The 23,537-nt window shown below is 38.3% G+C and overlaps 1 protein-coding gene across 2 annotated transcripts in view; it reads left to right on the top strand.

Annotated features, from left to right (window-relative positions):
- Positions 1 to 23,537, top strand: part of TEKT3 (tektin 3) — a 110,473-nt gene that overhangs the window by 63,059 nt on the left and 23,877 nt on the right. For both annotated transcript variants that reach the window (XM_007483401.3, XM_001367970.3), the window contains exon 6: positions 5,173 to 5,316. In XM_007483401.3, the coding sequence (XP_007483463.1) occupies positions 5,173 to 5,316 (144 nt within the window). The remainder of the gene's footprint in view (positions 1 to 5,172; positions 5,317 to 23,537) is intronic.

The raw sequence follows: 23,537 nt of genomic DNA, 5'->3' as shown, positions 1-23,537 counted from the left end.
ACTTGTCAGGAATGCTATCCAAGAGACTTCTGCACCGTGTAGAAGATTACAGTAAAAGATCTCTGAGAATTATTTCAATCTGTAATATAAAACTGAGTCATATGTTAAAGGTGAAAACCAGGAAAGTTCTAGAATGAAATAATTTAAGCAAGGTCATCTTATTCCCTGATAACAAATACTAGTATGGAAAGTTAATTTAAATGTAAAATCCAAATGTATTTTCATTTATTTTTTGGATGCAGAGGAAATGAAGGCTGAATGTCTCATAAAGTATAAATAGAAGAGTATAAAGTATAATTAAAAGTATAAATAGAAACCAAATGAACACATTTACACTTTTGCCTTTCAGCCTTTGAAAACTCTGTTTTATGTGTTTATGTCTTTATCCATATCTATAGATAATTTGAAACTTCACCATTATGTTAAAACTCTAGGTAGTTGCAACTTTTTCAGTTATATTCTAGGACAAAAATTTATTTCTCCCAGATTTGGATATCATGATATCTCAGTGTTGCAAGGGGCCTCAGAAGTAATCTAAACAAGAAGCCATTCTAGAGCCTATTCCAAAGTGGTCGGTCAATTTTGCTCAAAGACTGTCAATGAGAGGAGAATCTTCTTCCTACTTCCTATTGAAGCAGCTAATCCCAATTTTGGCTTCATCTGTTAGGAAAGTCTTCTTTATATCATATTTATATTTTCCTATTGTTTCTAGTTCTGGCTTGAGTAAAGAATAAATCTAATCCCTTTCCCAAAAAACATTCAAAGACTTGAATGTCTCCCTCAAGATTTTTCTTTTCTAGGCTAACCTTATGTAGTCCTTCCAAATGATTCTCATATGGCGTGATCTTTAGGACATAGGATATTTTCGCCTTCTTGATTGCTCTTCTCTGAACATTCTCCAGTTTATCAGTGGCCTTTCCAAAATGTGAACTGAACACAATACTTCAGATGTGGTCTGACTGGAAACAGAATAGAATAAGATCTCATTTTATGTGAACCAACACACGTGCATTCAGGTATTATGTGATTGGCCATCAGAAAAATAAAGGCAGAAAAATATGTAAATTAAACATTTTAAAATCATGTGCTAAATCCACACTATTTTATCAAGTGGCATAAAGTCTTATAGCAATCACCCAATTAGTCTCTCACTCGGAGACATGTTAGTGTGAGTTGTTACCTTGTTTTACTCCAAACGGTTAGCAATCTTTGCTGGAGTTCCCACTTTTAACAATCATGTCTGTATCAGAGCAGTATTTCTCTGTTTCAGTAACACTATTTAGTTATTAGTAATGGCTCCAAAGAACAAGAATAGTGATGCTGGCAACCCTGATAAGCCTAAGAAAAGTCATAAAGTGCCAAGGTATATTCATAAAAGAAATACTTATTAAACAATGGGGTTCACTATTATGTAATTTTCAACACAGAGTCTTGGAACATATTGGTCACATAAAACAAGACCCTACTGTATAGGAGAATGATCATGTCCCTTAGTCCCAGATATTATGGCACTCAATGCAACCTAACATTTCATTACCTTTTTTTGTTATTGTTGTTCATACATAATACCACTAATTTGTGTTGAGTTTATTTAAAACTAGTCTTCAGATTTTTTTCTGTTGAGCTACTACTATCTTGTCCACTATCTTGTATTTGTGAAGTTAAATTTTTTAACTCAACAGTAAAACTTAACATTTATTCATCCCAAAGTTCAAATCTAAGTTTTCTTTGGCCCTGCTAGTATTGATTAATCCAGGTGATTTTATCAGTCATTCATATGATTTCTGGTTTGGATTAGTACATTTATCTTCATTTTTAAAAAATTTTCAAAGAAAGTTCCTTAATAAACATTAATTTATATTACATATATATATAAAATATATAAATTATATATAATATAAAATAACCCAGAATTTCCTGGGTTATTTATGTAGGACATTTGAAAACAAAAGCCCTAGGATCCCTTCATAGTGGACCAATACTTAATTGTGGGAAAGACATTTCTCTATTAAAGGGAAATTCAGTTCATAAACAGCTTAAGCTTTTGGCTTTCAAATGTGCTCCTTCACCCTCTCATCTCCTTTTTTTTTTTGTTTCATTCATTTGGCTTTATCTTATGAATGAGCCCTTCAAGGAAAAGTTTTCAATGTTTAATTTTTTAGCTTCTCCTCTACCTCTTTTTTCTTCCATACCAGGTTCCTAGTCTTTTATCTCTTTATTTTACTTTAATAACAAATTTCCACATGTTTGCCAAAGTTATATGAATCCTGTGGCCTCCCTCCCCTTTTCCCTCTTCCATCCCATGTATAGTTAACAAGTAAATCAATTTGGGTTATACATATATTATCATGCAAAACTAATTATTCATTTTTGTAAGTAATCTTATAAAGTAAAATTTTGTAAAACCAAACCCCCAAATCATATACCCAAATAAACAAATGACAAATCCTATATTTTCATCTACATTTCTACTCCAACAGTTCATTCTCTGGAGATTGATAGCACTCTTTTTCATTAGTCCCTCAGAATTGTCCTGGATCATTGTATTGCTATTAGTAGGAAGGTCTATCACATTTGATCATTTCACACTATTTCCATTACTGTGTATATAATGTCCTGATTCGGCTTATTTCACTCTGCATCAGTTCACATGGTGGGTCTTTCCAGTACTTCCTGAAATCATCCTGTTCATCATTCTTTAGAGCAAAATAGTATTCCATCAGCATCGTATACCACATTTTGTTCAGCAATTCCCCAAAAGGAACATTCCTTTAGCTTCCACCTCTCAGCTCTCTGAATTTGAGACTCCTGGAAACAATTTCACAGTTTCTGCTGATGTAAAATACTCTGGCTTAACTAACAAATAGCATAAGAAAAAAATTGAAGAAATATCTATTTTCTATCCTTCAAATATTGTGGAAAAAAAACACTAACATTCAATCATCCAGCTTGTGTTAGAGACCTGAATGTGATACTAATTTTCATAGCAATATGACCTTGGGCAAGTCACTTAACCTCCCATTCTGCTTTTATACTCAACTGTAAAATAAGGATACCACTGACTTGTACAAATTATCCTCATAATTTTCTTGTGAAGAAAATATTTTGTAAATTCTGAAACTCCACATAAACTTGTCATATTATTATAAAATTAATTAGCAAATCCTTTAGATCCCTTTAAATATCTCATATATCTGTCACTTCCTTTCTATTACCATTGGGACAACCCCAATGCAGGTGTTTATGAGCTCCTGCTTAAAGTCTGCTAATGCCAGTTTCTCTCCCCTTTAAATCCTACATATTGCTATCAGACTGATTTGCTTAACACAGCAATTCTAAGAGGATTTCCCCTTGCTCGGGAACCACCCATTCTTCTTTTGCTTATTATACAGCCTGGACTACTTAATCTGGCATTCAAGGCTCTCCTTAATCTTGGCTCACCCCATATAATCCATTAGTACCTAACAGGAAACCTTAGATGCTGCTAGATCAGCCTTTCTTCAGTGCCAGAACATTTCCAGCTCTAAGCCTTTGTTCATGTCCTCATTTAAGATGTTCATCACCTTCTCTGACTTTCCCAAATTCTAGATTTATAAAGCTTTTCAGTAGGTCAGGAAATGTATTACGCATAGCGAATACAAAAACAAAAACAAAAAAGGACCCTCCATTAAGGAGTTCATATATTTATATAGCATATATATAATGTTCTAAATAATTTGGATCTTAATTACCTTATAAATCACTTCTAAACATATAAGCTTGATTAGCTGTTCAACACAGCTAAGACTGTAGAAGATACAAAAGGAGTATGCATTCAGCCCTTAAAATTTTTCTTTTGTTCAAAGTAGAGAAAAATATAAAATATGAGAGGCTCTTACCTTGGTAGTAGTGAACATCATCTCAAGTAATCAACATTGACAAGGAAAATCTGCTTTTGTTATCTATATTCTCTCAATTCTAAATGTAATTTGGCAGTGATCACTAAGATCTTTCCAAACTTAATTGGAACCATCACTGCTTTATAATCTAAGCACAAAAGTGTTACAGATAGACTTAAAGTGCTATGAAAATTCAAAGAAAGGAGTGATCAAGTAGACTAGAATGGTTAGAGAAAGCTTCATAGAAAAAGAAATAGTAGAAACAGGATTGAATTGTTGAGGTGGTCTCTGTGGCAGAACACTGAACTTGAAGTAAAATTATATAAAATACATTATAAAAATTGTATTAAAAATAGCCTTGGGCCTAAGAGAACTTAATTCTAAGTCCTGGCTCTGACATCCTAGTGACACTGGCCAAGTCACTTAATTTTTCTGAGCTACAGTATCCTCATATGTAAATAAGGGAAAATAATATTTACCATTTCTATATTGTAGACTTCTGAAGATTTACTGAAAATATTTTGATGCTTTTTGAAAAAAGTATAAAATGCTTATAAATATATTTGAATTCATAATTTTATGATTGAATTTCTATTCTATTTTTCTAATTACATTAATTATATCATTATCAATTGTTGCCTTGAAAATCAAAGGAATCACAAAATCAGAAAAATCACAAAATCCAGAATTAGAAAGGACCTTAGAGGTCATATAGCTACCTCCATCCTACCTAGAATATTCTTCAGTATTTCTTATTTTTAGCTGATTATGGCATTGCAGGCTCCTAGTAAAAATGTTGGACTTTTCCTGTTGGCCTTCCCTTCTGAATTTAGCCCTATTCTGATCCTTTCTAGCCTTTTCCTTTCAGACGAGTCTTTCCCTTTCCTTAACTCTGCTACTCCTTTAGACAAGGAGAATGAAGTACTGGGAGATAAGAAGTGAACTATACTCAGGTATGGGAGGAAGAAAGGGAACAAGGAGTAATGAAAGAAGAATAAAATAAGAAAAGAGGAGGAATAGAATGTATAATAATATTTTTAATTACTATGCCTTCTGGAACAGGAAAAATTATGAGAAGGAGCTTCTATACTTCAATGCATGTCAAAGTATGTCTTGGAAGAGGATTAGTAGGGAGTAAATAGATTAATATATGTAAATACTGAGTTCTAAATAGGGCTTCTCTTTAGCTAAAAGTCAAATTACACATGATAATTTCATTTTAAAGAAGTCTTTCATAATATATAATTATATCAGTTTTAACATAAATCCTGAAGGTTTTCCTCTTTTGCTTCAGATCTGACAGAGCAGCCCAGCATGAGCTTGAGAAGGATCTCAGTGATAAGCAGATAGCATTTCGGATTGATGATAAATGCCACCACCTGCGAAATACTTCAGATGGTATTGGTTATTATCGAGGTGTGGAACGTGTTGATGCTACGTAAGTCAAATATATTTTTGAAGTTTCTATATTTGACTGTTAAAAATTTTGTATTGTTTATTTGGTCACTTGTTAATCTTTAGGAATGATATTATTACAGCTAAATGATTTATAAAACAATTTCCATTTCTGGTAAAAATGATCATAATATGCTGCCATATATACACCATTTTCCTAAACTGATTTTTATTATTTTTGTATTTTTATTTATTTTATTAAACATTTCCCGATTTCATTTTTTATCATATAAGATGCACATTATCTAATTGATTAATTTAGAGAATTTTTCCAGGATTACAAAAACCATGTTCTTTCCCTCACCTTCCCCCAACCCCCTCCCATATCCGATGCACAATTCCACTGTAAACCTGATTTTTAAAAAGACATAATCAATCCCATATCTTTAAGAATATTGATCTAGTAGTATGATGATTCTATTATACAGACTGTTTGGAGAATAATCAATAATTATATAGCAACTAGTTTGCTTAGTGGAACTAGAGTCAGGAAGACCTGAATGTTCTTATACTTGACCTCAGATGCTCACTAGTGGCCCATAGACCATGGGCAATTTCTTGTCCAATTTACAGGGATAATAATAGCACTTCCCAAAGGTGGCATGAGGATAACATAAAATCATACTTGTATAGTACTTTATGAATGACAAACTGCTATATAATGCTAACTAGTAGTTCTACTAAAAATAATATACTCTACATATAATTTATAGACTCAGTGTCTGTCTACTCTTTTCTCTGACCCAACACTTCATACTACAGCCAGGTTGAACCTACATACAATTTTCCTTAAAACTATTTTGTTACCTGCCATCTCTGGACTTATTGAGCCTTGGCATTGGCTCTATTTTTAACCGAAGGTTTCTAGGGGAAGATTGCTCATTTTCAAGATCGTTTTTCATTGTTTACATAATTTTTGACTTGTTCTTTTGCTTTAATCTCCCTATGTATCCCCTGTTTTCTAAGTACTTGTCTAATTTACCACCACACCATCTTACTTAAAATTTTACCTTTTTCCCATGTGTTGGCTCATCTGTTTCCCTGATTTATAACCCACAGCCTGACTTTAGCCAAATTTTTATAGATACCTTATGTTTTTTGCCCAAAGCTATCTTAAAGGTCATTTAGTCTAATATATTTTATAGATAAGAAAACAGAGACCCAGTGAGACCTGTCCGAAGGGTCACAGGGATAGTAAACATCAGAAATAGAATTTGAACCCAAGTCTTCTCATTCCAAAGTAAATAGTAGTAGTCTATCGGTGTCAAAGAATGACATTTGTCTTTGTGCGTTTTCATCTATGGTGTACCCTCATATAGCTTTGGAGTCCAAAGACTGAGGCGCAAAGTTTGAACACCAGTTGTTATGGGAGGTGAGGTTGTGGCCTGGTGTCAATGTTCACGCGCAGTGGCAAGATGTTGACGTCGCTCATCTTCAAAGGTGGTGGCGGCTTGGTTAATGTGGGTACGCCAGTACGCCAGCTGTCAGAGGCAGCGAGTTCTAGTTGCTTTGGTGTAATGCCAGCCCACTTCAAGTTTGACTTTAGCTTATCCTTGTATCTTTTCTTTGGTCAGCCTTGTTTCCTGAGTCCAGCTGACAGTTCACCATGGAATACCTGTCTTGGTATTCACTGTGGGTCCATGCGGATGATGTGTCCAGACCATCGTAGCTGGGTTTTGAGGACCATTACTTCGATGCTAGTGGAGTTGGCTCTGTCGAGGACTTCCTGGTTGGTGATATGGTCCTGCCATCGGATCCTCATGATTGACCGGAGAGAGTGTTGGTGGAATTGCTCCAGCTGTTTCATGTGCTTTCGGTACAGTGTCCATGTCTCGCAACCGTACAGGAGCAAGCTGAGGACCACTGCATTATAACCTTTAAGCTTCGTCGCAGTGCTTACACCGCTGTGTTGGAGAACTTTGGAGCACAGCTGCCCGAGTGCCTGGCTGGCCTTTTGGATCCTGGCATTGATCTCATGGTCTAGGGACGTATCATTGGCGATGGTGCTGCCCAGGTACTTGAAAGTGTTGACGTTAGAAAGCTGCATGCTGTCAATTGTAATACACGGCTGGTTAGTTGGCCTCCCTGGTGAGGGTTGGAACAGCACCTCTGTTTTGCTGAGGCTGATAGTCAGGCCAAACAGTTTTGTTGCGGTAGAGAACCTGTCCACAATGGTTTGAAGATGATTTTCTTGGTGGGCCATGAGAGCACAGTCATCTGCGAAGAGAGTTTTGAGGATGAATCTCTCTGTTGTCTTTGTTTTTGCAGTCAGGAGGCGAAGGTCGAATAGTCAGCTATCTAGTCGGTATTTGATGTAGACATCCAGATTTAGATCCATCACAGCATGTCATAATACTTGGGTGAAGTTTAGGTTGAATAGTACTGGAGCGAGGACACAGCCTTGTTTCACGCCATTGGAGATGTTGAAGCGATCAGAAGTCACTCCACCAGATAGGACTTCCCTTGTCATGTCGACATGAAAGAGCTGGATCAGTTTGACGAATTTTGCTGGGCAGCCGAGCTTGCTAAGGATCACTCAAAATGCGTCCCTGTTCACTGTGTCGAATGCCTTTGTCAGGTCTATGAAGACAAGACTTAGGTTCTGCTCAAGGCATTTTTCCTGCATTTGCCTCACCGTGAAGACCAGGTCGATGGCTCTGCGATCTGGTCGGAAGCCGCATTGTGATTCAGGCAGGTTCTGCTCTGAAACAGATGACAGGAGTCTGTTAAGTATAACACGGACGAGGATCTTTCCAGCAGTGGAGAGTAGTGAGATGCCTCTGTAGTTGTCACAGGCTGCTCGTGAGCCTTTGTTCTTGTATAGGGCTACAATGGAGGCATCTCTGAGTTCTGGGGGCATGTCTTCTTCTTCCCATATGCTGGTCAGGACTATGTGGAATGCCTGGAGTGCCTTTCCATTTAAGGCCTTGTACACCTCGGTTGGGATCCCATCTTTACCGGGTGCCTTGCCTGTATTCATTTGTTTAATGGCTTTTTGGACTTCCTTTATTGAATGAGGGACATCAAGGTGTTCAATGGTGCGGTTTTGGGGGATCTGGTCAAGGGCGCTTTGGTCGACTGAAGAAGGTCGGTTGAGAAACTGAAGTGTTCTTTCCACCTGTTGCTGATGCTTTTTTATCTTTTATGAGAGTGTCACTGTCAGAGGAGAGCAAGGGAGTGGTGGGTTTTAATGGCCCATAATGAGGGCACTGAAAAATTGTTTGTAGTTTTTTGTATCAGCAAAGTGCTGGATTTCTTCTGCCTTTTTTTCCCACCATCGGTCTTGCATCTTCCTGATCTCACACTGTGCCGTGGCGTAGAGAGACTTGAATCTGTCCTTTTTAGAGGCAGAGTTTGGGTTATTTTGGCACTCCATAAAGGCTTTGTTCTTTTTGCTCAATAGGTCTTCAATAGCAGTGTTGTTCTCGTCGAACCAGTCCTGGTGGTTGCATTGTTTGGGGCCTAGAACTGCCTTTGATGTTTCCTTCACTGCGTCTCTGAACTGGTTCCATTTCTCGGTTGAGCTTCCAGTGAGTGGTCCCTTGGCAGACAGCTTGTTGTCCAGGCAGGACTGTTATGTTTGCAAATAAGATGGATCTCTAAGATGACTCACATTGTAAAATGCGCAAACTGTCTGGGCGTGTTTTGGATGGCGAGGGGCAATGCGCATTTGAAGAGTTGCTCTAACCAATCAGTGATCTGTCCAGCATTCAGCTCCTCTCATGGCTCTGGTGATCTGTACATCCTGGATGTCTCCCCGGTGTAAAATGATGTAGTCAATGAGATGCCACTGTTTTGATCGTGGGTGCATGCATGTTGTTTTATATTTGTTCGCCATTCTGAACACTGGGTTCGTGACGGTGAGTTCGAACTCTGAGCACTTGCTGAGTAGCAGTAGGCCATTGTTGTTCATTTTGCCCACACCGTATTTGCCGAGCACTCCTTTCCATCTTTCATGGTCCTGGCCAACATGGGTGTTGAAGTCTCCCAGTAGTATCAGCTTGTCATTTGTGGGCACTGAGTGCAGGATGGCACTCAGGTCAGAGTAGAACTGCTCGATGGTCTCCTCTGTGCTGGTCAGTGTAGGGGCACATGCGCTGATGATTGTGGCATACCGGTCTTTGCTGAGAGGCGAACGCTTCATGAGCCTCTCGCTGATGCCCCCAGGCAAGTATGGCAGCTGTTTGAGCAAACTGGTCTTGATAGTCAGGCCAACGCCGTGGATTCTGTCTTCATTTGTGGCTCTACCTTTTCAGAAGGTGTATCCAGTGGTGAGTTCGCTGAGTGATCCGTCTTCTAGTAAGCATGTTTCGCTTAATGCTGTGATGTCGATGTTATATCGTGCCAGTTCTTTACTGATTAGACCTGTTCTTCTCTCAGGTCTTGGGATATTCTCTCTATCAAGTAATGTTCTGATGTTCCATGCTCCTAGAAGGAGTTTCTTTGTATTTTGTTTCCTTTGATTTCGACCGCTTAAAGGGATGACCCACCAGCCGCGGTGTGCTGTAGGGCAGGCAATGTTTGGGACACCTTTTCTAGTCCCCTCCCTTGATTAGGGTGAGCAGTGCTGGCCTAGAGAGGGCTGCTCAGTCGCTCAGGATGCTGCCAAAAGTCTCTGCTGCCCTACAGAGCCGAGAGACCACTGGTCTATGGGCCACCTACGTGCAGAATTGTGACTACAACTGCCAGTGGTCACCTCCACCTGTTGCATCGCCACACCCCCATTGCCGCAGGTCTTGAAGAGGGTGGACAGGGTTGGAATAGATGAGTGTGCACAAAGATACTTGTGCGTGAAAGAGATTTAAGTGGAAAAGTTGATGCACAGAGATAGTCCCACTCTCTCGGAGCTGGAAGCCTGGGTCCAGTGGCACGAAAAATTGTTATGCCTGGAGGCATTCTCAGCTGCATTGGATGGCCGTGTTGTCCTTTGTGCTCCAACACACCCTAAGCACTCCACAGTGCTTTGCTGCATTGCCATCTCAGCCATTGAACCTTCTTATTGGTTTCTTCCACCTGTTCTGCCGAAACAGTCTTCACATGCTGGATGAGCAAAGCCCTGATTCACCAGGGGTCGATGACCTGATGGCTAACTTCACAAGGTTTAGCTGGCCTGTCGAAGCTGTTGCCTGGGGTGTGGCCACTGCCGCATGCTAGCAGTTACTGGGAGCCACAAGTGAGAGCTGGGTGTCAGGTGGCGGTCAGAGGCTGGAGAGCTGCCAGAGGAGGGCACAACAAGCCCTCCATACCAGAGATACTACCCCTCCCTAAACACGCCATACACCCCATACATCCAAAGCAAATAATGTTTTCTAATATACTATATTTACTATGGATTTGACTTCATTTTCAAGTACCTTGTATTTGTTGTCCAAAGGACTCAATTTGTTCCTGAACACTTAACTGACTCTGACCTCCTGTGTTTGTGTGTTCCATTGTCCATGGCAGTCTGCTTTTCTTTTAAACCACCCCCCCCCCTTGCCCTTGAGTACATGTGTATTCCCTGTTTCCTAGGTATTTAGTTTAGATTCTTACTTGATTCTCTAGTTTTTTTTTATTTTATTTGATCGTTTCCATGCATTATTCATTAAAGACAAAGATCATTTTCTTTTCCTCCACTCCACCCCCCTTAGCCGACGCGTGATTCCACTGGGTATCACATGTGTTCTTGATTCGAACCCATTGTCATGTTGTTAATATTTGCATTAGAGTGTTCATTTAGAGTCTCTCCTCTGTCATGTCCCCTCAACCGCTGTAGTCAGGCAGTTGCTTTTCCTCGGTGTTTCTACCCCCACAGTTTATCCTCTGCTTATGGATAGTGTTTTTTCTCCTAGATTCCTGCAGATTGTTCAGGGACATTACTCCACCACTAATGGAGAAGTCCATTATGTCCGATTATACCACAGTGTGTTTGTCTCTGTGTACAATGTTCTCCTGGTTCTGCTCCTCTCGCTCTGCATCACTTCCTGGAGGTAGTTCCAGTCTCCATGGAATTCCTCCACTTTATTATTCCTTTTTGCACAATAATATTCCGTCACCAACACATACCACAATTTGTTCAGCCATTCCCCAATTGATGGGCATCCCCTCATTTTCCAATTTTTGGCCACCACAAAGAACGCAGCTATGAATATTTTTGTACAACTCTTTTTGTCCATTATTTCTTTGGGGTACAGACCCAGCTGGATTAAAGGGTAGACATTCTTTTATCACCCTTTGTGCATAGTTCCAAATTGCCCTCCAGAATGGTTGGATCAGTTCACAACTCCACCAGCAATGAATTAATGTCCCTACTTTGCCACATCCCCTCCAGCATTCATTACTTTCCATAGCTGTCATGTTAGCCAATCTGCTAGGTGTGAGGTGATACCTCAGAGTTGTTTTTATTTGCATCTCTCTGATTATAAGAGATTTAGAACACTTCTTCATGTGCTTGTTAATAGTTTTGATTTCTTTATCTGAGAACTCCCTATCCATGTCCCTTGCCCATTTATCAATTGGGGAATGACTTGATTTTTTGTACAATTGATTTAGCTCTTTATAAATTTGAGTAATTAAACCTTTGTCAGAGATTTTTATGAATATTTTTTACAAATTTGTTGTTTTACTTCTGATTTTAGTTACATTGATTTTGTTTGTACAAAAGCTTTTTAATTTGATGTAGTCGAAATTATTTATTTTACATTTTGTGATTCTTTCTATGACTTGCTTGGTTTTAAAGTCTTTCCCCTCCCAAAGGTCTGACATGTATACTATTCTGTGTTTACCCAATTTACTTATGGTTTCCTTCTTTATATTTAGGTCTTTCACCCATTTTGAATTTATATTGGTGTAGGGTGTGAGGTGTTGATCAATTCCTAATCTCTCCCACACTGTCTTCCAATTTTCCCAGCAGTTTTTATCCAATAGTGGATTTTTGTCCCAAAAGCTGGGATCTTTGGGTTTATCATATACTGTCATGCTGAGGTCGCTTGCCCCCAGTCTATTCCACTGATCCTCCTTTCTGTCTCTTAGCCAGTACCAAATTGTTTTGATGACTGCTGCTTTGTAATATAGTTTGAGGTCTGGGACTGCAAGGCCCCCCTCATTTGTGTTTTTTTTTTTTCATTATTTCCCTGGATATCCTTTATCTTTTGTTATTCCAAATGAACTTTGTTATGGTTTTTTCCAAATCAGTAAAGAAATATTTTGGGAGTTCCATGGGTATGGCACTAAATAGATAAATAAGTTTGGGTAGGATGGTCATTTTTATTATATTGGCTCTTCCTATCCATGAGCAGTTAATGTTTTTCCAATTGCTCAAGTCTAGTTTTAGTTATGTGGCGAGTGTTTTGTAGTTATGTTCATATAGTTCCTGTGTTTGTCTTGGGAGATAGATTCCTAGGTATTTTATTTTGTCTAAGGTGATTTTGAATGGGATTTCTCTTTCTAGTTTTTGCTGCTGAGCTGTGTTGGAGATATATAGAAAAGCTGATGACTTATGTGGGTTTATTTTGTATCCTGCAACTTTGCTAAAGTTGTTGATTATTTCAATGAGCTTTTTGGTTGAATCTCTAGGATTCTTTAAGTAGACCATCATGTCATCTGCAAAGAGTGATAACTTGGTCTCCTCCTTGCCTATTTTGATGCCTTTAATTCCTTTTTCTTTTCTAATTGCTACTGCTAGTGTTTCTAGTACAATATCAAATAATAGAGGTGATAATGGGCATCCTTGTTTCACTCCTGATCTTATTGGTAATGCATCTAGTTTATCCCCATTGCAGATGATATTAGCTGAAGGTTTTAGATATATACTTATTATTATTTTTAGGAACGATCCTTCTATTCCTGTGCTTTCTAGTGTTTTTAATAGGAATGGGTGTTGTATTTTATCAAATGCTTTTTCTGCATCTATTGAGATAATCATGTGGTTCTTGTTGGTTTGCTTGTTGATGTGGTCAATTATGTGGATGGTTTTCCTAATATTGAACCAGCCCTGCATCCCTGGTATAAATCCTACTTGATCATGGTGGATGACACTTCTGATCACTTGCTGGAGTCTTTTTGCTAGCATCCTATTTAAGATTTTTGCATCTATATTCATTAGGGAGATTGATCTATAGTTTTCTTTCTCTGTTTTTGACCTGCCTGGTTTTGGAATCAATACCATGTTTGTGTCATAAAAGGAGTTTGGTAGAACTTCCTCTGTGCTTATTATGTCAAATAGTTTGTATAGTATTGGGATTAACTGTTCTCTGAATGTTTGATAGAATTCACTGGTAAATCCATCAGGCCCTGGGGATTTTTTCTTAGGAAGTTCTTTGATGGCCTGTTGGATTTCATTTTCTGATATGGGATTATTTAAGAATTCTATTTCCTCTTCTGTTAGTCTAGGCAGTTTGTATTTTTGTATATATTCATCCATATCACTTAAATTGGTATATTTATTGCCATATAATTGGGCAAAGTAATTTCTAATGATTGCCTTAATTTCCTCTTCCTCAGAGGTGCTGTCCCCCTTTTCATCTTTGATGCTGTTAATTTGCTTTTCTTCCTTCCTTTTTTTAATTAGATTGACCAGTACTTTGTCTATTTTGTTTGTTTTTTCAAAGTACCAGCTTCTTGTCTTATTTATTAAATCAATAGTTCTATCACTTTCGATTTTATTAATTTCTCTTAATTTCTCCCTTAATTTTTAGGATTTCTAGTTTGGTTTTCTGCTGGGGGTTTTTAATTTGGTCACTTTCGAGTTTTTTTATTTGCATTTCCTATTGATTGATCTCTGCTCTCCCTAGTTTGTTAATATATGCACTCAGGGATATGAATTTACCTCTGATTACCACTTTGGCTGCATCCCAAAAGGTTTGAAAGGATGTCTCGCCATTGTCATTTTCCTCGATGAAATTATTAATTGTTTCTATGATTTCTTCTCTAAACGATTTTGGAGTATCATATTGTTTAGTTTCCAGTTAGTTTTTGATTTGGTTTTCCATGTAGCATTACTGATCGTTATTTTTATTGCCTTGTGGTCTGAAAAGGCTGCATTTATTATTTCTGCTTTTCTGCATTTGTGTGCCATGTTTCTGTGACCTAATGTATGATCAATCTTTGTGAATGTGCCATGTGGTGCTGAGAAGAAGGTGTATTCCTTTTTATCCCTATTTATTTTTCTCCATATGTCTATTAATTCTAATTTTTCTAAGATTTCATTCACTTCTTTTACCTCTTTCTTGTTTATTTTTTATTTGATTTATCTAAATTTGATAGTGGTTCTTTCAAGTCTCCCACTAATATGGTTTTACTGTCTATTTCTTCCTTCAATTCTCCTAGTTTCTCCATTAGAAATTTGGGTGCTATATTATTTGGTGCATACATGTTGATTAGTGATATTTCCTCGTTATCTAAAGTTCCTTTTAACAAAATATAATTACCTTCCCTATCCCTTTTGATCAGGTCTATTTTTGCTTTGGCTTTATCAGATATCATGATTGCCACTCCTGCCTTCTTTCTGCCAGTTGAGGCCCAGAAGGTCTTAATCCATCCTTTAATTCTGACCTTGTGAGTGTCTACCCACCTCATGTGTGTTTCTTGGAGACACAATATATGGTAGGGTTTTGGATTCTAATCCATTCTTCTATTTGTCTACGTTTTATGGGTGAGTTCATTCCATTCACATTCAATGTTATGACTGTCACTTGTGGACTCCCTGGCATTTTGATATCCTTCCCTAATTCTAACCTTTCTTCTTCAGCTCTACCTTTTAGTCCAGTGATTTACTTTAAATCAGCCCCCCTTGTATTTCCCTTTCTACCCCCTCCCTTCTTATTCCCTTCCTTGTTTTCCCCTGTAGTCTTTTTAAAATTTCCCCCCCACCCTCTCCCTCCCTTGTACTGCTTCCCTCCCCACCAGTCTGTTTTTTATCCTTCTACTCCCCTATAGGGTGCAAATCTATTCTCTTCCCCAATGGATTGGATTGTTCTTCCCTCTTTGGGTCAGTTTCAAAGTACATAAGAGTTGAGTATTTCCTATCTCCAACCTCTTTACCCTTCCAGTGTATCGATGTTCTCCCCCTCCCACTATGAGCTTCTTTGTGACATCTAAATTTACCCCCATTTGTTTCTTTTCCCATTTCTTTTAGTCATAACCTCTTTTCTTTTTTAGCTTTAGTCATGTATATGTATATATATACATACACATACACATGTATATGTATTTATGCATGCATATATCTATATACCTATTTATGTCTTATCCTTTCATCCTATACAGTTTGTAACTGTTCCCTCTGAGTAGTTCTTCTATCTGCTTAGGTGATAGCAACAGTTCTTTTTTTTTTTTATTTTAATATTATTTTATTTGGTCGTTTTCATACATTATTCACTGGAAACAAAGATCGTTTTCTTTTCCTCCCCTCCCCTCCCCCCCCCCCCGCCTTTCCCTCTCCCATAGCCGACGCATGATTCCACTGGTTATCACATGTGTTCTTGACTCGAACCCATTTCCGTGTTGTTGGAGTTTGCATTATAGTGTTCATTTAGAGTCTCTCCTCAGTCTTATCTCCTCCAACCCTGTAGTCAAGCAGTTGCTTTTCAGCTGTGTTTTTACTCCCACAGTTTATCCTCTGCTTGTGGGTAGTATTTTTTTTTTAGATCCCTGCAGATTGTTCAGGGATTGCATTGATACTAATGGAGAAGTCCATCACCTTCGATTGTACCACAATGTATCAGTCTCTGTGTACAATGTTTTCCTGGTTCTGCTCCTCTCGCTCTGCATTACTTCCTGGAGGTTGTTCCAGTCTCCATGGAACTTCTCCACTTTATTATTCCTTTTAGCACAATAGTATTCCATCACCAACATATACCACAATTTGTTCAGCCATTCCCCAATTGAGGGGCATCCCCTCATTTTCCAATTTTTGGCCACCACAAAGAGCGCAGCTATGAATATTTTTGTACAAGTCTTTTTGTCCATTATCTCTTTGGGGTACAAGCCCAGCAGTGCTATGGCTGGATCAAAGGGCAGACAGTCTTTTATCGCCCTTTGGACATAGTTCCAAATTGCCCTCCAGAATGGTTGGATCAATTCACAACTCCACCAGCAATGAATTAATGTCCCCACTTTGCCACATCCCCTCCAGCATTCATTACTTTGCATAGCTGTCATGTTAGCCAATCTGCTAGGTGTGAGGTGATACCTCAGAGTTGTTTTGATTTGCATCTCTCTGATTATAAGAGATGTAGAGCACTTTTTCATGTGCTTATTAATAGTTTTGATTTCTTTGGCTGAGAATTGCCTGTTCATGTCCCTTGCCCATTTGTCAATTGGAGAATGGCTTGATTTTTTGTACAATTGATTTAGTTCTTTATAAATTTTAGTAATTAAACCCTTGTCAGAGGTTTTTATGAAGATTGTTTCCCAATTTGTTGCTACCCTTCTGATTTTGGTTACATTGGTTTTGTTTGCACAAAAACTTTTTAATTTGATGTAATCCAGATTATTTATTTTGCATTTTGTAATTCTTTCTAATTCTTGCTTGGTTTTGAAGTATTTCCCTTCCCAAAGGTCTGACATGTATACTATTCTGTGTTCGCCTAATTTTCTTATAGTTTCCTTCTTTATGTTCAAGTCATTCATCCATTTTGAATTTATCTTGGTGTAGGGTGTGAGGTGTTGATCTAAGCCTAATCTTTCCCACACTGTCCTCCAATTTTCCCAACAGTTTTTATGAAATAGTGGATTTTTGTCCCAAAAGCTGGGATCTTTGGGTTTATCGTATACTGTCTTGCTGAGGTCGCTTTCCCCCAGTCTATTCCACTGATCCTCCTTTCTGTCTCTTAGCCAGTACCAAATTGTTTTGATGACCGCTGCTTTATAATATAGTCTGAGATCTGGGACTGCAAGACCCCCTTCCTTTGTATTTTTTTTTTCATTAATTCCCTGGATATCCTTGATCTTTTGTTCTTCCAAATGAACTTTGTTATGTTTTTTTCTAAATCAGTAAAAAAATTTTTTGGAAGTTCCATGGGTATGGCACTAAATAGATAGATGAGTTTGGGTAGGATGGTCATTTTTATTATATTGGCTCGTCCTACCCATGAGCAGTTAATGTTCTTCCAATTGTTCAAGTCTAGTTTTAGTTGTGTGGAAAGTGTTTTGTAGTTGTGTTCATATAGATCCTCTGTTTGTCTCGGGAGATAGATTCCTAAGTATTTTATTTTGTCTTGGGTAATTTTGAATGGGATTTCTCTTTCTAGTTCTTGCTGCTGAGCTGTGTTGGAATTATATAGAAATGCTGATGACTTATGTGGGTTTATTTTGTATCCTGCAACTTTGCTAAAGTTGTTGATTATTTCAATTAGCTTTTTGGTTGAGTCTCTAGGATTCTTTAAGTAGACCATCATGTCATCTGCAAAGAGTGATAATTTGGTCTCCTCCTTGCCTATTTTGATGCCTTCAATTTCTTTTTCTTCTCTAATTGCTACTGCAAGTGTTTCTAATACAATGTCAAATAATAGAGGTGATAATGGGCATCCTTGTTTCACTCCTGATCTTAATGGGAATGGATTTAGTTTATCCCCATTGCAGATGATATTAGCTGATGGTTTTAGATATATACTGTTTATTATTTTTAGGAATGACCCTTCTATTCCTATGCTTTCTAGTGTTTTTAGTAGGAATGGGTGTTGTATTTTATCAAAGGCTTTTTCTGCATCTATTGAGATAATCATGTGATTCTTGTTGGTTTGCTTGTTGATGTGGTCAATTATGTGGATAGTTTTCCTAATGTTGAACCAGCCCTGCATCCCTGGTATGAATCCTACTTGATCTTGGTGGATGACCCTTCTAATCACTTGCTGGAGTCTTTTTGCTAGTATCCTATTTAAGATTTTTGCATCTATATTCATTAGGGAGATTGGCCTATAGTTTTCTTTCTCTGTTTTTGGCCTGCCTGGCTTTGGAATTAGTACCATGCTTGTGTCATAAAAGGAGTTTGGTAGGACTCCCTCTTTGCTTATTATGTCAAATAGTTTGTATAATATTGGGGTTAACTGTTCTCTGAATGTTTGATAGAATTCACTGGTGAATCCATCAGGCCCTGGGGATTTTTTCTTAGGCAGTTCTTTGATGGCTTGATGGATTTCAATTTCTGATATGGGATTATTTAAGAAAACTATTTCTTCTTCTGTTAGTCTAGGCAATTTATATTTTTGTAAATATTCATCCATATCACCTAGGTTGGTATATTTATTGCCATATAGTTGGGCAAAGTAGTTTTTAATGATTGCCTTAATTTCCTCTTCATTTGAGGTAAGATCCCCCTTTTCATCCTTGATGCTATTAATTTGCCTTTCTTCTTTCCTTTTTTTAATTAAATTAACCAGTACTTTGTCTATTTTGTCTGTTTTTTCAAAGTACCAGCTTCTAGTCTTGTTTATTAGCTCAATAGTTCTGTCACTTTCTATTTTATTAATTTCTCCCTTAATTTTTAGGATCTCTAGTATGGTTTTCTTCTGGGGGTTTTTAATTTGTTCATTCTCAAGTTTTTTTATTTGCATTTCCAATTCCTTGGTCTCTGTCCTCCCTAATTTGTTAATATATGCACTCAGGGATATGAATTTTCCTCTAAGTACTGCCTTGGCTGCATCCCATAAGGTTTGAAAGGATGTTTCGCCGTTGTCATTTTCTTCAACGAAATTGTTAATTGTTTCTATGATTTCTTCTCTAACTATCCAATTTTGGAGTATCATGTTATTTAATTTCCAATTAATTTTTGATTTGGGTCTCCATGTACCCTTGCTGATCAATATTTTAATTGCCTTGTGATCTGAAAAGGCTGCAGTTATTATTTCTGCTTTTCTGCATTTGAGTGCCATGTTTCTATGACCTAGTGTATGATCTATTTTTGTGAATGTGCCATGTGGTGCTGAAAAGAAGGTGTATTCTTTTTTGTCCCTATTTATTTTTCTCCATATGTCTATTAATTCTAATTTTTCTAAGATTTCATTCACCTCTTTTACCTCTTTCTTATTTATTTTTTGATTTGATTTATCTAAATTTGATAGTGGTTGGTTCAAGTCTCCCACTAATATGGTTTTACTGTCTAATTCCTCCTTCAATTCTCCTAGTTTCTCTATTAAAAATTTGGATGCTATACCATTTGGTGCATACATGTTGATTAGTGATATTTCCTCATTGTCTATACTTCCTTTTAGCAGAATATATTTACCTTCCCTGTCCCTTTTGATCAGGTCTATTTGTACTTTGGCTTTGTCAGATATCATGATTGCAACTCCTGCCTTCTTTCTATCGGTTGAGGCCCAAAAGGTCTTACTCCAACCTTTAATTCTAACCTTGTGAGTGTCAACCCGTCTCATATGTGTTTCTTGAAGACAACATATGGTAGGGTTTTGTGTTCTAATCCAATCTGCTATTTGTCTGCGTTTTATGGGTGAGTTCATCCCATTCACGTTCAAAGTTATGATTGTTATTTGTGGATTCGCTGGCATTTTGATGTCTTCCCCTAGTTCTGACCTTTCTTCTTTAGCTTTCTCCTTTTGAACCAGTGATTTACTTTAGGTCAGTCCCCCTAGTCCCCTCCCTTGAGATGCTTCCCTTTCTAGCCCCTCCCTTTTTATGCTCCCTTCCCCTCCCCCCTCTCCTTCCCTCCCTTTTTGTACTCCCTCCCCTCTCCCCCTCCTTAATTTTCCTTTCTTTCTTGCTCTAATGGATAAGATAGAATTCAGGATCCCACTGGATCTAGATGTTCTTCCCTCTCAGATTTGGTTTCACTGAGAGTAAGGTTTAAGTAATTCCACTTCACGCTCTCTTCCTCTCCTTCTTATATGAGAGTTCTTCCCCTCCCCTTCCCATGTGTATCTTTATATGGGAAAGTTTATTCTATTGATTCCCCCCCTATTTCTTGAAGTTAATCTTAGTATTATCACGGTTCCCCCCTCCCTTTTCCTTTTTTTGCCCCAACTTTCCCCAAATCTTCTTAATTCCCCAATCTTTCCCTATGCATGTTTCTTCTAACTACTCTTATGATGATACAATTTATGAGAGTTACACAAAACATTTTCCCCACATATTAATATATATAATTAGATGTAAATGTAGTCCTTATAGAAGAGAGTTTGACTTAAAGAGACAGATAAGATTTATCTCCTTTTCCCTTTCTTTCATATTTACCTTTTCATGTTTCTCTTGCTTTCTGTGCTTGGATATCGAACTTTCCACAGAGCTCTGGTCTTTTCTTAGCAAATGCTTGGAAATCTTCTATTTTGTTGAATGCCCATACTTTCCCCTGGAAGTATATAGTCAGTTTTGCTGGGTAGTTGATTCTTGGTTGGAGACCCAGCTCTCTTGCCTTTCTAAATATCGTGTTCCATGCTTTGCGGTCTCTTAGTGTGTTAGCCGCTAAGTCATGTGTGATCCTTATGGGAGCCCCCTTATATCTGAAGCTCTTCTTCTTGGCTTCTTGTAGGATTTTCTCCTTTACTTGGAAGCTCTTGAATTTGGCAATTACATTCCTAGGCGTTGTCTTTTGGGGATTTAGTATAGAAGGTGTTCTATGCATCCTTTCTATTTCTATTTTGCCCCCTTGCTCCAGAACGTGAGGGCAATTTTCTTTTATAATCTCCTCTAGAATAATATCCAATTTGTTGTTTACCTCTGGTTTTTCTGGGAGACCGATGATACGGAGATTTTCTCGTCTTCCTCTGTTCTCCAGGTCCGTGACCTTCTCAGTGAGATATTTTCTGTTTTCTTCCAATTCATTAATTATTTGGGTTTGCTTTATTGATTCTTGCTGTTTTATCATCTCACTTTCTTCGAGGTGCTTAATTCTGGTCATTAGGGACTGGATTTGCTTTTCAGCCTTGTCTGCCCTTCTATTGGATGCTTCGAGTTCTTTTTCCAATTGAGCAGTCTTATCTGTCAGACAGCTGATCTCTTTCTCCCATTTTTCTTTCCAGAAGGTTTCCATCTTTTGGATAAGTTCCAGTTTGAGATCTTCCAGAGCTTGTTGATAGTTTCCATTTTGGGAGGCGTGTTCTGAATTTTTTTGGATTTCCTCCTCATTCTCCTCTTTTCCTTGGGTACTTCCACCATAAAAGTTTTCAATAGTCACTTTTTTCCCTTTCTTCCTGGAGGCTTGATTTTGGGCCATGTGAGCCATCCCTTTGGTGGTTTTATTTCCCTTTCCTTTTTGGTCTGGGGTCTGGGTTATAAGAGCGGTTTTTCTGTGAATTTAGGTTGCTTCAGACTAGTTCTTCCCAGCCTCCGAGCCCAGGTATTCAGCTCCGCCCAGATAATCAGCGCGCGTTGTTCAGCGCAGCCCGCCCCAAGTCCAGGTCCGCTGGATTCTCCAGTGAAAGCGCCCTGAGACGTTTTTTTCCTGGCAGTCCCCAGATCCCAAGGACCCTGGAGTGCCCCCCCAGACAGAGACGCTCCCCACTCACTCGCTGTCCTGGTGAGCGCTCAGGTAGCTCACTCTGGTTTAGTGGGGGAGGTGGGGTGGGAGAAGGGCGGCTCAGTTCACTTTTCTGTGTAAGCTTTTCCTTCTTATTTTAGTGTGGAAATGTTCAAGCCCCACATACCTTTGCCTCTGTGGGGTACTGGGGAGTCCTTCTGTTCCTCCAAAGGTGATTTTATGCTCCTTTGATGTAGTCTATTTCATTCGGTGCTGGGGAGAGGAAGCGTGCGGCGTCTAGATTGCAGCCATGATTATCCGGAAGTCGATAGCAACAGTTCTTAAGAGTTGCCAATGACTTCTTTTCTTATAGAGATAACATATTTTAACTTATTGAGTCTCTTAAAAAAACTTTTTCTGTTGTTGTTGTTTTTTCCCTCTTTTTTAATTACCTTTTGATGATTCTCTTGAGTTCTGTGGTTGGACTTCAAATTTTCTGTTCAGGTCTGGTCTTTTATTTATGAATGCTTGAACTCTTACGTTGTGTTAAATGACCATACTTTACCCTGTAAGAATATAGTCAGTTTTGATGGGTATTTTATTCTTGGCTGTAGGCCTAGTTCCCTTGCTTTCCGGAATATTGTATTCCATGCCTTTTGGTCCTTCAGTGTCGATGCAGACAGATCCTGTGTTATCCTCACCGTGTTTCCATGGTATCTGAATAGCTTCTTCTTGGCATCTTGTAATACCTGTTCTTTCATCTGATTGTTTTTGAATTTGGCTATAACATTTCTTCGTGTTGTCCGTTAGGGATTAAATACAGGGGGTGATCTGTGGATTCTTTCAATCTCCACTTTCCCTTCTTGTTCTAGGATCTCGGGACAATTTTCCTGGATAATTTCCTCTAGTATTATGTCCAGGCTTTTTCTTTTGTCGTGGTCTTCTGGTAGTCCAATTATTCTTAAATTGTCTCTTCTTGAATGATTTTCTAAATCGTCTGTTTTGTGAATGAGATGCTTCACATTTTCCTCAATTTTTTCATTCTTTTGGTTTTGTTTTATAATGTCCTGCTGCCTTGTGAGGTCACTTGATTCTAGTTGTTTTACTCTGGTTCTTAAAGATTGGATTTCATCTCTGGCTTTTTGGTCATCTTTTTCCTTATGGTCTGATTTTCTTTGAAGATCGTCTTTCATCCTCTTTATCTCGTCTTTCATCTCCTTTGCCTCATCTTTCATCTCCTTTGCCTCATTTTCCAGCTGGATGATTTTGGCTTTCAGGCCACTATTTTCTTGTTTTAGTTCAAGTGCCTCTGATTCCAGATGACTTATCTTAATTTTTAAATTCTTTTCCCAATTGTCTTCAGCCTCTCTTAGTTGTGTTTTCAGTTCTTCCACAGCCTGTATCCAATTCACTGGGATTTCTGGTTTATCGTTTGCTGATCTCTCCCCCTCTGTTCCATTTGGTGAGTAGTAGCTGTCTGTTGTAGTTTCTTTCTTCTGTTTCTGTTGTTTGTTCAAATTCACCCCCTTTTTCCTCCCCGTATTTGTCTGTGCTCTTGTTCCTCTCATTTTTTTTTGTTTTTTGGGGACTTCTATCAGTCTCCCCTCTTGGAGCTTTAACAGAGGATCTCTTGGTGTAATCTCTGGGGGAGGGTTGTTGGGGGTTTGAGCTTCCCTGTCCTCTGGAGGCTTTTGATTGGCTTAAAGTCTAGCAGTCAATGAGGATGGGTGTGGAGCCTGGGCTTCCCTGAGTTCTGGAGACTTTTGATGGGATTAAGTTCAGCTTGGTTGGGCTGGGTTTGCTCTGAGTTCTAAAAT

This window comes from Monodelphis domestica, chromosome 2 (assembly GCF_027887165.1).
Source record: "Monodelphis domestica isolate mMonDom1 chromosome 2, mMonDom1.pri, whole genome shotgun sequence".
NCBI lineage: Eukaryota > Metazoa > Chordata > Mammalia > Didelphimorphia > Didelphidae > Monodelphis > Monodelphis domestica.
Note: the sequence above shows the minus strand (reverse complement) of the source record. Positions and strands in the feature narration are given on the sequence as shown.